At 44.9% G+C, this 18614-nt stretch overlaps 1 protein-coding gene across 3 annotated transcripts in view; it reads left to right on the top strand.

Moving 5' to 3' along the window:
* rasal1a (RAS protein activator like 1a (GAP1 like)) overlaps positions 1-18614 on the top strand; it is a 278029-nt gene that overhangs the window by 36163 nt on the left and 223252 nt on the right. For all 3 annotated transcript variants that reach the window (XR_013889047.1, XM_080208234.1, XM_080208233.1), the window contains exon 4: positions 12925-12986. Coding sequence is in view for 2 of the 3 variants with exons in the window: in XM_080208234.1 (XP_080064360.1) it covers positions 12925-12986 (62 nt within the window). In the remaining variant the exon portion in view is untranslated. The remainder of the gene's footprint in view (positions 1-12924; positions 12987-18614) is intronic.

The raw sequence follows: 18614 nt of genomic DNA, 5'->3' as shown, positions 1-18614 counted from the left end.
GCCAACCGAGCAGGCTGCTTTGTCCTGGATGGTGTTCAGCTTCTTCAGTATTGTTGGATCTGCACTCATTAAGACAAGTGGAGAGTATTCCATCGCACTCCTGACTTGTAGATTGTGGAGGGGGGAGTCAGGAAGTGGGTTACTCATCACAGGATTCCTAATCTCAGACCTGGATATGGATTGTAAGTAGATGAGGTCCAAGTCCTGATCCTTATCTATTTTCTTCTGTTAACTATCCTAAATCTGTGCTACTATATTACTGTCAAGCACGAGCCATCATTTTGTGTAATAATTTCTTACGTGCTACCATATGGCATATCTTTTGAAAATCCAAATATACCCTATCCACTGATTGCCACTTGTCTACCCTCCTAGTTACAACCTCAAAAAATAACGGATTCATCAAATATGATTTTCCTTTATAAATCCTATTTCTGTAGTTGTCTTATTAAAATCGAGATGATCAGGTATAAGGGATTTGTTAATTTTTCCAGCACTTTTTCTTTACTAATAATAATATCACTGGTTCCTCATCTCCTTTGGTTCTCCATTATTTCTAGTATACTTTTTGTGTCTTCTACAATGAAGACAGCTATTTGTTTGGTTTTTCAACTATTTCCTATTTCTCCTTATAATTACTCCTGTCTTAACCTTTGTGGGACCCAAGTTTGCTTTTGCCTCCCTATCAACATTTCTACAACCTGTTTTTATTAGTTTTCTCTCACACTCCATTTTCTCTCTCTATCAGTCTCTCAATCTTTCTTTGTTGAATTCTGAAACCCTTCCAACCCTTAAGGTTACTTCTCTTTTTCACAGCAATTAAATTGTTTTTAAGGATGCTTGTTGAGGGATAAATATTGATAAGGACACTGGGCAAATTGGAGATTTGCACATGTATTAGCCTGTATTGAGAAATCTGGCAGTAGATTTTGGCTGGAATTTTACTGTTCCTCCCACCATGGGAATTAGACCGGGCAAGGGGCGGATCATGGAAAGGCCTGTTGACCTCAGGTGGGATTTTATGCTATGGGGATGTGCGCATCCATAAAATCCCGTCCTTTGTGTGCAGTTTTGGGCGCCGCACCTGTGCAAGGATATTTTGGCCCTGGAGGGAGTGCAGAGGAGGTTTACTAGGCTGATACCGGAGTTGAGGGGATTGAGCTATGAGGAGAGGCTGAATAAACTAGGCTTGTACTCGTTAGAGTTTAGAAGAATGAGGGGAGATCTCATTGAGACGTATAAGATGATGAATGGGATGGATAGGATAGAGGTGGAGAGACTCTTCCCGCTCAAAAAAGACAGTAGGACTAGGGGGCACAGCCTCAAGATAAGGGGGAGGCGGTTTAGAACGGAGTTGAGGAGGAACTTCTTCACTCAAAGGGTGGTGAATCTCTGGAATTCTCTGCCCGTTGAAGTGGTGGAGGCTGCCTCGCTAAATATTTTTAAGAAGCGGGTTGATGGGTTCTTGATAAGAGAGGGGATTAAGGGTTATGGGGAGAGGGCGGGAAAGTGGAACTGAGCCACGACAGATCAGCCATGATCTTATTGAATGGCGGGGCAGGCTCGAAGGGCTAGATGGCCTACTCCTGCTCCTATTTCTTATGTTCTTATGTTCTTAAGTGGGATGCAGCACTGCCCAGGCTGGCTAGAGATTTGACCATTGGGCGGGATTTTCTGGTCGCATTCGCCCCAAGGAGCTAATGGATGTTTGCATTGTCAGCCCCCGATTCCTGTGGTGGGATCGACTTGAAAATCCCACCCAACAGCTTATGATTCATATGTGTTAGTTAGATGATGATCAGAAAACATGGAGACTTCTCAATAGTCAGTGTGGCTTGCATGTCTATTGGGTGGCACAATGGCACAGTGGTTAGCACTGCTGCCTCACAGCGCCAGGGACCCTGGTTTGACTCCCAGCTTAGGTCACTGTGCGGAGACTGCACGTTCTCCCTGCCTTTACTTTTAATAATCCCAAGCGACACCTTACCTCTCCCAGAGGGCAGATGCTGTCCTTCAAAGGGCAAGCAACCTTCCCAAAACTATTCTGGGACCATGTTGAAAAGGATACCACACCTCTCCCAAGTTACCCTGCTACCCATCCAACCCGACAAGAGCTGCTCAGATCAGGTCTAATCTGCACACATCTTATTTCCTTCTCTTGGCTGATGAAAATCCTACATTACAGGAGGAAGCTGCTGTTTCCTAGGGCCTGCTGAGTCCATGAACCACGGATGTACAATTTGGAACTCACCCCCAATCTGCATGTAAAAACAGTTGGCACTATGTTCAGCTGCCAACTTTGGATCTGAGCTTCTGCAACCATTTCTGTAAAAGGCCTCTTTATGAAAGTTCAGACCTAAATTGTTTGTGATTTTAGATGGTGCTTTGTGTAGCTGACATCTCATTTTCTAATCCCCTGCTCAAGTTTCCTGACTGGCTCTGATTTTGAATTACTTCGTGCTCTCATGCCTGCCTTCAGGGCACCAACACAATTCCTTCCGACCCCAGATCCATGTGTGTATTATATGAGTCATTGATTCCAAAGGGTCAAACTCATCAAAGGCTCAAAGTTACACACTTTACTTTAAAGTCAGTGCAACAAAGCAGCATTCAACACTGGCAAGTCAGATTTTTACCTGTATGCTTTGTTTTAGTGTCACAGGGACAGCACGGTGGCACAATGGTTAGCACTGCTGCCTCACAGCACCAGGGACCCAGGATCAAATCCTGGCTTGGGTTATTTTTCTGGGCAGACTTTCCATGTTCTCCCCGTGTCTGTGTGGGTTTCCTCCCACAGTCCAAAGATGTGCTAGTTAGGTGCATTGGCCATACTAAATTCTCCCTCAGTGTACCCATAATGTAACCATTAGGGGATTTCCACAGTAACTTCATTGCAATGTTAATGTAAGCCTATTTGTGACACTAATAAATTAACTTTAAACAAGTAGGCTTATATGAACACTGCAATGAAGTTACTGTGAAAATCCCCTAGTCGCCACACTCTGGCACCTGTTCGGATACACTGAGGGAGAATTTAGCATGGCCAATACACCTAACCAGCACGTCTTTCATACTGTGAGAGGAAACCGGAGCACCCGGAGGAAACTCTTGCAGACATGGGGAGAACGTGCAGACTCCACAGAGCGACGCAAGCCAGGAATCAAAGCCAGGTCCCTTGCACTATAAAGCAGACGTGCTAATCACTGTGCCACCGTGCTGTCTGTAATTGGTATTATGAGTATGCCACAATTCACATAGCTGAGGCTACAGATTAGCTTCACATTGTCTCCCTCGAGACCATTACCTTGATGGTAAAAGTTGCACAGGAAAGGAGAATTATTTAATATGAGCATCTATGTGAAGTGGGTGTGAAGCAAATTTCAGAGTATGAATCACAGAATTGTTACAGCTCAGAAGGAGGCCATTTGGCCCATCAAGTCTGCACTGGCTCTCCAAATGAGCATCATGATTTTGTGCTATTCTCCCGCCTTTTCCATTCAATTAATCATCTATTACCCTCTTATATGCCTCAATTGAATCTGCCTCCACCACATTTCCAGGCAGTGCATTCCAGACCTGAACCACTTGCGTGAAAAGATCTTTTCTCAGTGTACGTGGCTGTCTGAAAAACTGCCCACCCTAAAGCATATACCATAGTCCAATATAGTGCATTTCTGCACCAGATTTCCAATTCTTCAAGACAAGTCCTTTTATAGATGTGTTATTCATTTGTTTCTGCACTTTCTATGTAACTGCACTGTAATAGAAGTGTGCTCGACCATGCCAGATAGTGGAGGAAGTCGAAAAGATCTTGTGGTTTATCTGCATTATAACTTTTGCTGTCACACAAAGCAGACATTGAGCATAACCCATCTGCATTTTTTATATCAGGCACAAACTTTTCAAGATCATAATTAATGGTGATGAATGTATTGTGTTTATACATGGATTTGAATGTTTCATGTGGTGTGCAGTATTTGTCTATATCATTAAAATTTGTTTTATTATAATGAATAAATCTAACATGTAAAGAGTAGGCTAGAGGCTGGGAATTATGTAACTCACCTCCTGACTCTCCAAAGCTTGTCCACCATCCACAAGGCAGCTGATCGATGTGCGTTGGAATGCTCTCCATTTGTTTGGGTGAGTGCAGCTCCGACAATCATCCAGAACCAAGCTGTCTGCTTGATTGACACCCCATCCACCACCTTAAACATTCATATCCTCTGCCCTTGATGCATGGTACCATTTATTAGGTGCACTGCAGCAATTCCCAGACCTCCTTCAACAGCACCTTCCAAACTCTCTACCACATAGAAGGACAAGGCTAGCAGACACATGGAAAGACCACCACCTGCAAGTTCCCCTCACAGTCTCATGTTGTACTGATTTTAAACTTTACTGTTGTTCCTCCACTGTTATTGGATCAGAATCCTGGAATCTCCTTTCTAACAGCACTATGGGTGTACCATAATGGACTACAGTGAGGGTTGCAATGGTTAAAACAAGCCACTCAGCATCTCCTTCTCAAGGGTAATTAGGGATGGGCTATATATGTTGGCCTTGCCAGTGATGCTCCCTTCTAATTAACAAATAATACAAAGCTACTGCATTGGGGCTTTGCACCATTCATAAAAACATGCAGACTACTTAAAGGCTTCCCAGGTTGATTTATAACGCCCCCTTCTGCTCTCCATATTAGCTGCATTTGTTATTTGTTCTCCCTCTTCAGGTGTTGTCTCTTTCTTTTAAATCTGCCATCATCATTTTTCTCCTCAAAAAACAGTCCTTGACCCCACCGTCCTTGCAAACTATAGCCCCATCTCCAACCTCCCTTTCCTCGCCAAAGTCTCCAAGCATGGGCCTGAATTTTTCATCCATTGTGTGCACTCGATGAAGTGGGAATGAAACGTGCTTCCGGCCAGAACCGGGTCTGGGATGCAATTTCATGCTGGCCAATTAATGGACGGCTAATGTGAAAGGCATGCTGGGAAAGGCCCAGTGCTGCCAGGGAGGGCGGGAAGGGAGTGGGTGCTAAGTAAAGGGAGAGTGCAAGCTGTGCTTCTGATGGGCTTGTTAAGTGGAGCTATCTGAGGGAGCTGTAGACCTGTAAAAAATACATAGCGACATAAAAAACTGAGAGTATGAAGGCTACACATTCAAACCCAAACCTCAGTCTTCAGGCAACGTTTCAAATTTTATTTCACCCTGACAGTTCATGCTGTTCTGGATCGAAGTTGAAGCTAAAATGTACAGGCTGCCCGCCCACCAACCGCACAAGTAGACAGGCCTCAGAAAATTGCCTTCAATTGGCCCTTTAATAGGCTAAATTGCCTGCTTGATAGTTGGAGGGCGCACTTCCAACTTCAGTGCGCACCTCTTGACTGACATTTTGCTCAAGCGTGCAGTGACATTGGCATGCATGCCCAATGCCTCTTTGCGTGATTTCACAGGCTTCCTGTTTGGGCGCATGCGCGTCTGAGCAACGTAAAATGCAATTGCCTCCCAGATTTCTGCCCACCTCTCTCAGCACTCTATGCCTGAAACCTCTCAGTCAGGTTTCCGATCTTGCACAGAGCCCAAACAGCTCTTGTCAAAGTCATGTGAAATTCTTCGTGACTGTGATAAAGGTAAACTATCCCTCCTTGTACTGCATGGCCTGTCTGCAGCCTTTACACAGTTGACCACAGCATCCTCCTCCAAGACCTCTTCCTGTCTCCTCCAGCTGGGTGGGACTGCTCTCACTTGATTCAACTCCTAGCCAGAGAATCACTTTCACTGGCTTTGGTTCCTGTGCCTGCACCATTACCTCTTCCGTCCCCCAAGGATCTATCCATGGCCCTGTCCTATTTCCCACCTACATGCTTGGCTATCTCATTCAAAGGCACAGTGTTAGTTTTCACATAGACACTGACGTTACCCCTGTTCTACCACGTCACTGCCTCTATCAACTCCTCCACTACTGGTAAGTTATCAGATTGCTGGAGGAGCAGAAATTTCCCCCAGTTAAATATTGGGAAGTGATTGCTATCATCCTTTGTTCCAAACTCTGGTCCCTGGCTATCATCTTTATCCTTCTTTTTGGCAACTGGCTGGGACTAAACCAGGCTGTTTGTAATCTTAGGGTCAAATTTGACTCTGAGATGAGCTTCCACATTCTTCACAAAGATTACCTACTTCCACCAGCAGTGCCTGACCTTGCCCCTTCTCAGCTCATTTGTTGGCTGAAATTTTCATTCATGCTTTATTGCCTCTAGCCTTGAGTAGAACAAAGAACAAAGAAAGTTACAGCACAGGAACAGGCCCTTTGGCTCTCCAAGCCTGCACCGACCATGCTGCCTGGCTGAACTGAAACCCCCTCCCCTTCTGGGGGCAGTATCCCTCTATCCCCATCCTATTCATGTACTTGTCAAGGTGCCCCTTAAAAGTCGCTATTGTATCTACTTCCACTACCTCCCCCGGCAATGAGTTCCAGGCATCCCCCACCTTCTGTGTAAAAAAACTTGCCTCGTACATCTCCTTTAACCCTCGCCCCTCGCACCTTAAACCTGTGCCCCCTAGTAATTGATTCTTCCACCCTGGGAAAAAGCTTCTGACTATCCACTCTGTCTGTGCCCCTCATAATCTTGTAGACTTCTATCAGGTCACCCCTCAACCTCCATCGCTTCAGTTTCTCCAACCTCTTCTCCTAGGTAATGCCCTCCATACCAGGTAAATCTTTTCTGTACCCTCTCTAAAGCCTCCACATCCTTCTGATAGTGTGGCGACCAGAATTAAACACTGTGGGCCCGATTTTACCATTTTGATTCGAAGTGCTGGGCGGACTTGAATCTGGGAGTGTTTCAGATCTGACTTTTAGACCTGTTCTCCAACACCCCCATACACACTCTGCCTGGAACAAAAAGCAGCCATCCTGAATTGCGCCGCAGAAGCCTGTGGGTCGGGCTTATCGTGCTTGAAACACTGTAGCTCCGATTGCACTGTTCAAATGCAAATGAGCAGTAAAACAAAAAGAAAACGATCCCCTAACACATCGCTCCCAGGCTGAAGAATGCCTTCCCCTGGCCCCCACAGGTATTGTCCCACCCTCACAACATAACTGTCCCCCTTATCCCCGCACGCCCCAGTACCCAGGCCAATTGTGGCCCCCTGCCCCCCTTTCTCCCCACCAATTGCATGCAGAGTGGCAATGGAACCCCGTCTGACCCACCAGGGAGGCATCTGACCCGTCTCCCTCCTCCCCCCACCACTGATAAGAGTCAGAGAGCCGCTGGAAGCTCCAAACTTACCTCCTCAGAAGCTGGAAAGCCCAAATCGGATCTTTGTGGACCGATTTAAATTGATGTTACAGCCGTTTTGGGTGCGGTCTAGACAGCGGCCATTTTCGACGATTGGTAAAGGGGGAACGGGTATGGAGACTGGCGTGGATCACACTACTCGCCTCATGCCTGACTTTGCCAAGTTTTTGCGCTGGAAAACGGGTGCAACTTGATGGCAAAATCGGGCCCTATATTCCAAGTGTGGCCTAACTAAGGTTCTGTAAAGCTGCAACATGACTTGCCCATTTTTAAATTTTTCCAACACACTCCTGGCTGGTCTCCCACATTCTACCCTCGGTAAATTTGAGGTCATCCAAAATTCTGCCGCCCACCTTCTAACCCACATAAAGTCCTATTGAACTATCACTCCTGTCCTCACTCAGCTATGTCAGTTCCTGGTCCAGAAACATCCTGATTGTAAAATTCTCATCCTTGTAATTAAATTCCTCCGTGTCCTTGCCTCTCCCCATGTCTGTAATCTCCTCCAGTCCTACAAACCTCTGAGATATCTGCACACCTTTGGCTTACTGGACATCCCCAATTTTAATTGCACGGTTGGTGGGCGTGCTCTCAGTTGTGTGAAACCCAATCTCAGGGATTCTTGCTCTAAACCTCTCTGGATCTTCACCTCACTTCCCTCCTTTAAAGAATTTCCTCCAGAGCTATTCATCATTTAATATCTCTTCTGTGGCGTATTTTGTTTTCTAATGCTACTTGGTAGCACCTTGAGGCACTTTATTTTATTGAAGGCACTTTGCTGCTGATGTAAAATGTTTTTTTCCGTCACCAGTACAGTTTAGCCCTCGGTCTTTGGCTCCGCTGCTGTGGGGATTTATTATTGACGCAGTTCATAGCATTCGTATATTGGCGTTAACACTGAACCATAAATTAACCATGACATACCAGAGCTGGAGTTAATACTTTTTCCTATTGAGTGTGTGCTGTATTCCCTATTTGTTGTGGAATATCACCTTGAGCTGACTGAAATCTAATTGCAATTCTCTGTCCTGTGATGTATGTTACATTGCAGTGCATGGGATCACAAAGAGACTGTTGGGAAAGACGACTGCCTTTTTGTCGGAAATTTTGTGGGAAAGGGTTATGGAAGATGGAATAAGAAATATAGAAACACAGAAGACAGGAGCAAGAGGAGGCCATTTGGCCCTTTGAATCTGCTCCGCCATTCGTCACAATCATGGCTTATCATCCAACTCACTAGCCTAATCCTACTTTCTTCCCATGATCCCATTCACCCTGAGTGCTCTCTCTAGCCGCTTCTTGAATACATTCAATGTTTTGGCATTAACTACTTCCTGTGGTAATGAATTCTACAGGCTCACCACTCTTTGTGTGTCTCCCCACTGCTGTCCTAAATGGCCTACCCTGAATCCTCAGACTGTGACCCCTGGTTCTGGACTCCCCCACCATGGGGAACATCCTTCCTGCATCCACCCTGTCCAGTCCTGTTAGAGAAATAATTAAAGAAATAACTAAAATTGAATTGATGTTAATTGTCTCTGTAGAGCCAAAACATTGTTGGATAAAGTCATCAAGAAGGCATACAACATGCTTGCTTTCATCGGCCGGGAAATCGAGTATAAAAGTCGGCAGGTTATGTTACAGTTGTGTAAAATTTTAATTAGACTTGGTTAGGGCTTTAATTAGGGAGACCTGATAGAAATCTTCAAAATTATGAGAAGCATAGATAGTGTGATAGTCAGAGGCTTTTCCCCAGGGTGGAAAGGTCAACTACAAGAGGGCACAGGTTCAGGTGAGAGGGGGTAAGTTTAGGGGAGATGTGCGGGAGGTGGGTGCCTGGAATGCGCTGGAAGCAGACACATCAGCAACGTTCAAGGCATGTCTTGATAGACACATGAATGGGAGGTGAACAGAGGGATAGAAACTAGATAAGGGCAATAAGTAAATAAGGATTAGGAATTGACACAGGCTTGGTGAGCCGAAGGGCCTGCCGTAGTGTTCTTTGTTCTTTGTTCCAACTGGTGGAATGAGTTTTCAACGAACTATCACTGCATGATATTAATAAATACCATAAATTGTTGGGTGATGAATTAGCGTGGGTGTAATAGTGAACAGGGGTGAGGGTTCAGAAGATCATGTGACCCAATCAGCCAACTGGGCCTTAGAGTGGGAAACCCGGGGCTGAGTGTGTCCCTTCCCGAGCAGGATTGACCCTGCAGCTGGAGCAGTCGGGAGCACATCAAACATTCTGTATAGTTATTCTAATAGCTTGTTGTTGTTCAACCCTGGTGGTCGCCAATCACTCAGATACACTACTGTGAGTTTACTTAGCTAACGGCAAAATATTAGGGTGGCATGGTGGCACAGTGGTTAACACTGCTGCCTCACAGCGCCAGGGACCCGGGTTTAATTCTGGCCTTGGGTGACTGTCAGTGTGGAGTTTGCACATCCTCCACTTCTCTGCGTGGGTTTCCTCTGGCAGGTTAGGTGGATTGGCCAAGATAAATGGCCCCTTAGTGTCTCAAGATATGTAGGTTAGCGGGGTAAATACGTGGGGTTATGGGGTAAGATGCTCTGTCAGAGAGTTGCTGCTGACTCGATGGGTCAGATGGCCTACTTCTGTGCTGTAGGGATTCTATGATTCTATAATAAGGCCTCCCTTAGCACCAGCCTGCGAGACATGATCTGATGTCTATGAAGATGATGAAACTTCAGAGCTGGCAGGTTTTTCATTATTAAGAATAAACAAATCAGCTTCTCTTGACTGCTGGTCGGTACAATCTAATTCCCTTGGTGACCATTTTCATTGTAGATGTCACCGACTGTGCACTGTACCTCCAAAGAAATGTTTGATGATAATACTCAGTAGTAACTTACTGTCATTGCTAAGTGTGTGAGAGTCTCAGAGATGATTGGTGAGAAATGTGAGTTGGTGATATGTATTGGCGCAATGCTCCTTTTAAGTCTTTGTAATTGTAAATAGAGTATAAATGTCGAGTTTTAAAAGATTGGCAGTCTGTCCTCTCCTAATAAAATGAAACTGAATTGGTGTTAGATTCTGAGTTTAAAATAATAACTGGAGCTTTGACTTTAATATACTATCCAAGTTGGCAATTAGCACCGGTACGAGGTGCTAATTGCCAACTTGTGTAGCATGGTAACACAATGGTTAGCACTGCTGACTCACAGCGCCAGGGTCCCAGATTCAAATCCTGGCTTGAGTCAGGAGTTTTCATGTTCTCCACGAGCCTGCATTTGTTTCCTCCAGATGCTCCGGTTTCCTCCCACAGTCCAAAGATGTCTGAGTTAGGTGGATTGGCCACTCTAAATTGCCCCTTAGTGTCAGGGGGAGGGGCTAGCTAGGGTTAATACAAAAGGTTATGGGGATGGGACCTGGATGGGATTGTGGTCGGTGCAGACTCGATGGGCCTAATGGCCTCCTTCTGCACTGTAGGATCCTATGACTCTATGAAGGTGCATTTGTACTGTGCTGTACTTTCTACCACTGACTTTGCATTGGTGTAAACAGTACCATCTAATCTGATAAATTCTGATAAGGTTTTGAACCAAAACTTGCCAAATGCAGGCAAGTGAGACTCGTTCAGCTTAGGAAGCCTGGTCAACATGGATGACTTGGGCCGAAGGGCCTGTCTCCGTGCTGTACATCTCTATGACTCTCATTGCTCACCAGCTGAAGTCTTGAACAAATTCAACACAACTACAAAGGCAGTTTAGCTGATTACAGCAGTGACAACACTTCAGAAGTATCCGATTGGCTGAAATATGCTTTGGGATGGTTGGAGGCTGTGATAAATGCAGCATCTTTCTTTCCAAATCTGCCAGTCCACTCCAGCAGTTATTTTCTCACGGTTGACGTGAACATCCATCTTCCCTGTCCCCCCATTCTAGAAAGTTCACCACCTCCTCCCTGTTAATCTTGGCGTCCTTCCACTTTTCCAGCCAGTGCAAGTAACTACCCTCATCCTGCTCGAGCGAGCGCTCGGTTCTTCCTCTACCGCTCGGTTAATGCTGCTCCCTCCCGACACCTTCATGGTCAAACACTGCTCTTGTCTAATACTCTGCTATTATCCCTCTTGTATCCTCTTTCCTTCCCCTTCGCCTTCTCACACTCGCTTACTGTAACAGATCGAGGGCAGCGGAATGGCTCAGCGTCCTGCCAGAATGATCCAGAAAGTCCTCGCCCATCCCACCACCCCCCTCCCCCCGCCACAAGGGCCAGACTACTACACTTACTTTCCCCTTTCAGTTCAACGCTTTGCAACCTCTCCTTTCCTTCTTCCCTCTGTACTCTATGAATGGTATGCTTTGTCTGTATAGTGTGCAAGAAACAATACACTGTATACTAATACATAGGACAATAATAAGTCAAATCAAATCAAAAGGTCATGAGTCCACGATAGGACCAGTTAGTGTGGCAGGTGGCCTCTGGGTCATGCAAAATGTGCCCTATTTATCTCAGATCACTCTCAACGCTTAAAGAAAATTTCCCGTCAATTTTGGATCACAATTCAAGCTCCCCACATGTCATTTAATACCAGATAATAAATGAATTGACTTGCAGGCCCCTCAGTAATGATTTTATAAGAAATCACATTCGGGAGACATGGGCATCACTGAAAGGCCATCATTTATTGTCAGTCTCTAGTTGCCCGAGGGCAGTTGAGAGTCAACCACATTGCTGTGACTCTGGAGTCACAAGTAGGCCAGACCAGGTAAGGACGGCAGATTTCCTTCCCCGGAGGACATTAGAGAATTGGATGTTTTTTTTCCGACAGTCAGCAATGGTTTCAATTGTCAGAATGTAACTGCTGATAACATTGGATCTGTTGTAATGTGACCAATGGTAACAAGCTGTAAGGGTCAGATGATCAGTAAACCATGTAACCAATGACAGAATGGTGTGATGATCAGCTGACCAGCTGACTCAGTATCAAGAAGAATTTGTTGGGAATTGTTAAATTGCTTGGAATGGCCCAGCCTGAGGCCTCAAGTTTGTAGAAATGAAGTTTCTTTATTAAACTTTTTCTTTGATTTCTAAGTTGGAGAAAGTTTTGTTATATTTCTATTGTCAACACTGGAAGAGTTCTATCTGGATAAACATCAGGGCCATCAGTAGACTGTTAATTCCAGATTTTTTTAATGGCAGGAATCAAACCCAGATCCCCAGAACATTAGCTCAGTTTCTGGATTAATAACACAGCGATAATACCACAAGGCCATCACCCCGCCCCGCCATTCAGATCAGGATATCCTGATTGGAACTGATTAATTATCTATACAAAAAGTGTAAATGGGCATAATGGAAAACAAAAATAACTTAGTGGAAGCAAATTTACCAACTGAAATACTACACCAATTCTAATTTCAATCCTGAACAATTTATTGCTCTGAAATAACTGAGGCCATCATGTCACTCATGTAATACCACTCCTACACACAGTGACACCACTGCATAGCTAACATGCAATAGTATTTCTTCTGCAATTAAAAGGTTTATTCTTCTGGTGGGGTGCACAGGCTGTCTGGGAGCTCAGGAACAGATACATGGGATGCATGGTTATAAACACCGAATTCTACTGAGATGTTTTCTGCTTAAAATTAACAGGTATGACGATGTCATTGGGAAGATCTCTCTTAACAAGGAATACATTGCGGCTCATTTACGAGGTAAGATACCTTCCGTGAATTTGGTTTAGAGTGACCAAGTTCTAATGCTGATAATCTTTCGTCGTGGTGTTGAGAAGGAGTGCTGCGACCAACAAAATAAATAGTAGCAAAATGTGTTCAGAATGTTCACAAGCCCATCAATCATAGAACAGAAGCCATAGAATCCCTACAGTGCAGAAGGAGACCATTGGGCCCATCGAGCCAGCACCATCCATAATCCCACCCAGGCTCTATTCCCGTAACCCCACACGTTTAGCTTGCTAATCCCCCGACACTAGGGTCAATTTAGCATTGCCAATCAACTTAACCCGCACATATTTGGAGTGTGAGAGGAAACCGGAGCACCCTGAGGAAACCCATGCAGACAAGGGGAGAATGTGCAAACTCTACACAGGCAGTGACCCGAGGCTGGAATTGAACCCAGGTCCCTGGTGCTGTGAGGCAGCAGTGCTAACCAATTTTGGTTAGAGAGAAAAGTAAAACACTGTGTGGCATATTGTCTGGAAGGATGTCACTAAAATGCTTTTGTATGACCTTAGATTTTGAAACTTACAGAATACTGAAAGGCCTGGATAGAGTGGAAGTGTGGAAGATAATTCAATTAGTAGGGGGGACTGAGATTTGAGGGCACAGTCTTAGAATAAAGAGATGACCCTTTAGAATGAGGAATTTCTTTAGCCAGAGGATGATGAATCTGTGAAACTCATTGCCACAGAAGGCTGTGGAGGCTAGGTCAGTCATCGTATTTAAGACAGAGATTGATGGAGGATTCTTGATTGGTAAGGGAATCAAAGGTTACGGGGAAAAGGTGGGAGAATGGGGTTGAGAAACCTGGCAGCCATGATTGAATAGCGGAGTAGATTCAATGGGCCGAATGGCCTAATTCTGCTCCTATATCTTTTGGTCTTACAATCTTAGATTTCTTTGGAAAAGCAAAAAAAGATAATTAATAAATCTGGCCCCAACCAAAGCCTATGCATTACACATCTCTATTTTCCCTCTTTGCATCTTGCCATTTGCCCATGATTATATTGCCAGTTCTCATTAGTAAGTAGGGGGAAATGTTTTCAAACCTTAATTACAATAAGATTGCACTTCAGTAACACAGGCAGAATGCGTGGGAAGCTTCAGCTGGCACTTCTGGCAATTAATTTAACAGCTAAAAATGAGCTGGCAACACAGGAGAGAATTTGCTGTGCAGATATCTTTTCTTTTGATTCTCATTGTTCCTGTTAATTGCCGTTACTTTTCCTGGAAAGGAAGTGCCAATGATTGAGATGGCATTTTTCAAGGCAGGCTTTTTTCCACAGTTGAGAGTCTGCTGCTTTCCTTTTCCTCCTGAACCGGGGCTGAAGATTTATCTGAGAGAGGCAGAGATGGGTGGGGTGGGATCAAAGACAGGCGATGCCTAACAGCGGGGATGAAAGGAATTGTGATAAATGTGAACTCCAGAGTTCATGGTTAGTCAATGAGGGAAACTGACCCCCATCGAATAGAAAAGACGGAAGTAAGGTGTCAGAAGTGAAAGCAGAGAAAAGGAGTTTGACAACTATGAAGACCTCAAAGAGTGATAGAGTCACAGAGGTTTACAGCATGGCAACAGGCCCAACTTGTCCACACAGCCTTTTTCTTTAACTGCTAAGTTAGTTCCAATTGCCCGCATTTGGCCCATATCCCTCTATACCCATCTTACCCATGTAACTGTCTAAATGCTGTTTAAAAGACGAAATTGTACCTCTACTAATACCTCTGGCAGCTCGTTCCAGCCACTCCCCTTTCCCCGGTGAAAAAATTGTCCCTCTGGAACCTTTTGTATCTCTCCCCTGTCACCTTAAACCTACGCCCTCTAGTTTTAGACTCCCCTACCTTTGGGAAAAGCTATTTACTATCTAGCTGATCTGTGTCCCTTGTTATTTTATAGACCTCTATAAGATCACCCCTCAGCCTTTGACGCTCTGGGGAAAAAAGTCCCAGTCTATCCAGCTCTCCTTATCGCTCAAGTCCCGGTAGTGTCCGAATAAACCTTCTCTGCACTCTTTTTCATTTTATCAGGTCTTGTTGAAACATTGGTCCTTAAAGAGCATCATTTGAATATGGAATAATATATTGTCTGAGAGCAGGCTAGTCATTTTCAAAATGCCATGTGCAACCAATACACATGAATTCAGTGTTCGGGGAATTGATTCGTTATGGCAAAGTTGAAACCCATTCTATGAATTTCTTAGCCTTGGAACAAGATTTACTGCCTGACTATAGTAATCTTGCACAAAAAGCCAGAATCCACATTTTCTTCCAGGAATCTGAGTGATAACGATTCACTTGCCCTATCTGCTCTCTAACTGTGATAGATTGTGTGTGTTTTGGAGTATGTTGGGAGAATGAGTGATATACAGAATAAAAAGAGAGAACATGGCAACAAGCCCTTTGGCCCAATTGTCCAGGCCGCCCTTTAGTCCCAGTTGCCCGTGTTTGGCCCATATCCCTCTATATGTAGGAGAGATGTAGGAAAGTGAGAGAAAACTGTGAGACGGGAATACTCACAGGAAGAGGAGTAATTGCGCAAAGATGCTGAAGTTGTGTAGGAGTAGTACCATTTTTCCACATGCAGGACGGTGCCTTAGATGAACGATGTGGCAAAATAAGGCAACCCAGACTGAAAGAGCTGACACCTTACAAAAGCAAAATACTGTGGCTGCTGGAAATCTGAAATCAAAGCAGAAAATTCCAGTGGCTTCTGGCAGCATCTGTGGAGAGGGAAATAGAGTCAACGGCTGCTATAGTCTGCCAGTCTCACCCGTCTGCCTATGCCAACCATGTGATGGCATGGGCAGCATATTGTTCACATTGGTCGGCTTGTTCACAATCTAAATGACCCTTATTTATTTACATATGGCAGCTAGGCTGCCAATTGTGGTGACCACCCACATTGAGTATTATGGGGGTGATCTTATATGCAGATGGGTAAGTGCTGAGTTAGCCACCTGACCTATTTCTTGTGCCACCCCCCTCCCCAGCCCACCTTCCCACTGAAACATGCCTGCTGGGAGCCTGTAAAATCCAGCTGCTTTTCTCTCAGCTCCAAGTTCTTTGAGACTCTTTGATTAGAACGATTCTCCCAGTCCTGGTAGCGCAGTGGGCTGGGAGACTTAAGTCAAGGCCTGTAGCAGGCTTCCCGCTTTGCACCGCAGTCTCTGCGCATCTCCAGCCACTGGATTTCCGGCACTCTCAGCTCTGCACTGGAAATTGGCAGAAAGCTGAATAAGTTATACTAATAGAATCATGGAGTCATAGAGGTTTACAGCATGGAAACAGGCCCTTCGGCCCAACTTGTCTATGCTGCCCGTTTTCTTTTAAAACCCCTAAGCTAATCCCAATTGCCCGTGTTTGGCCCATATCTCTCTATACCCATTGTACCCATGTGATTATCTAAATGTTTTTTCAAAGATGAAATTGTGCCCGCCTCTACCACTACCTCTGGCAGCTTGTTCCAGATACTCAACACCCTCTGTGTGAAAAAACTGCCCCTCTGGACACTTTTGTATCTCTTCCCTCTCACCTTAAACCTATGCCCTCTAGTTTTAGACTCCCCTACATTTGAGAAAAGATATTGACTATCTAGCTGATCTGTGCCCCTCGTTATTTCATTGACCTCTATAAGGTCACCCCTCAGCCTCCTGCACTCCAGAGAAAAAAAGTCCCAGTCTGTTCAGCCTCTCCTTATAACTCAAACTATCAAGTCGTGGTAGCATCCTAGTAAATCTTTTCTGCATTCTTTCTAGTTTAATAATATCCTCTCTATAACAGGTGACCAGAATTGCACACAGTATTCTAAGTATGGCCTTACCAATATCTTGTACAACTTCAACAAGATGTCCCAACTTCTGATCATTAGCATATGATTAGCGGACCCGAGACTGAATTCTCCTGGCCCACTAGCCTCTTCCCCGCATACTGCCAGGAGTCTTTCACTGCAGCGGTGTTTACAATAGCCCCCCCACTAGTGGGGGACTGTAGCTTGACCCCATTGGGCTGAGGGGGGGGGTCATGGAGGTCCCTCAGGAGGTCGGGGATGCTCTCATGGGCATTTCCAGCCGGGCAGTGCCAACTTGGCCCCTGGCCCAAGGGGCAAAGTGGCAATGCCCAGGGGGTACTTTGGCACTGCCCATCCTCCCAATTGCTGGCCTCCCAGCCCACATGCCCGGGAAGCCTGCAATTGGGAGGTCAGGGGCTGCACGGCTGGCGACCCAGGGTCGTGGGACTTGCCAGCGATTGAGCTGGCCAGCTATTGGGAGGCTACTGCTCAGGTACTAATCTCTGTGCTGACAGATCGGCACCTTTGCAGTGGTGCACTCAGCGCTACACTGCTGGCCCCTCCAGCATGAGATTCATGCTAATGCACTCTGCAGTGCACACAGTGTAGGAGAACCATTTTGAAAGTCCTGCTGAAAATAACAGTGGGACTTGCTCCAGCTTTTATATGCATTTCACATCTAGAATTTCCGGGGAGAATCCCCGGAATTTCCTCTTCAACGATGTTATAAGAAGTCAATGTGTTTAATATTTCAGAGTTTGGTTTGATTTTATAATTGATTAAAGAAATTGAAACCAGATTCATCATAGCTGGGGGAGGAAGTTGAATTATTGAAGCAATGGTGTGATTTGTTAGTCATTGTTTGTGTTGAGTTTGCTGTATTAAGATCCGATTAACATGCACGGTCAACTCTTGGCTAATCAGACATTTGGATGAAGAATGATGATGCCATATATCTGGCCGTGATTTGGACAAAGTGCTTGTACAGTCAGCAAGTTCCTGTTGCAAAGTTTCAATTTCATTTTAAAATATCAGATATATTAATTTTTTTATTCATTCATGGGACATGGGCGTCATTGGATGGCCAGTATCTATTGCCCATCCCTAGATGCCCTTGTTTAAAGGACAATTGGAAGTCAATCACATTGCAGTGGATCTGGAATCACTTATAAACCAAGCCAGGTATGGACAGCAGATTTTTTTTCTCTAAAGGACATTAGTGAATCAGATGGAATTTTATGATTATCGACAGTGGTTTCATCGCTTTCATTAGGCTTTTAATTTCAGATTTTTGTTAAATTCAAATTTCACCATCTGCCGTGGTGAGATTCAAACCCAGATCCCCAGAGATTCTGCTGAGTCTCTGGATTAATAGTCTAGTGATAATACCACTAGGCCACCACCTCCCCCCAGATAATATTGGTCATAGTGTACTGGAGCAGGGATGTCATATTTATACAGGGCCTTGGTGAGGCCACATCTGGAATATTGTGTGTAGTTCTGGTCTCCTTATTTGAGGAAGGATGATTTTGTCATTGAGTGAGTACAGCGAAGGTTTCGTAAACTGATTTCTGGGATGGCAGGATTGATGTATGAGGGGAGATTGAGTTGGTCAGGATTATGTTCGCTGGAGTTCCAAAGAATGAGGAGGGAATCTCATAGAAACCTATAAAGTGCTAACACGACTAGACAGGGTAGATGCAAGAAGGATGTTCCTGATGGTAGGGGTGTCCAGAACCAATGGTCACTGAGGATACAGGCTATATTGTTTAGGACAGAGATGAGGAGAAATTTCTTCACCCAGAGAGTGGCCAGCC

This window comes from Carcharhinus amblyrhynchos, chromosome 20 (genome assembly GCF_965287045.1).
Source record: "Carcharhinus amblyrhynchos chromosome 20, sCarAmb.v2.hapA, whole genome shotgun sequence".
Classification (NCBI taxonomy): domain Eukaryota; kingdom Metazoa; phylum Chordata; class Chondrichthyes; order Carcharhiniformes; family Carcharhinidae; genus Carcharhinus; species Carcharhinus amblyrhynchos.
This window is presented reverse-complemented; position numbering and strand designations above follow the sequence as displayed.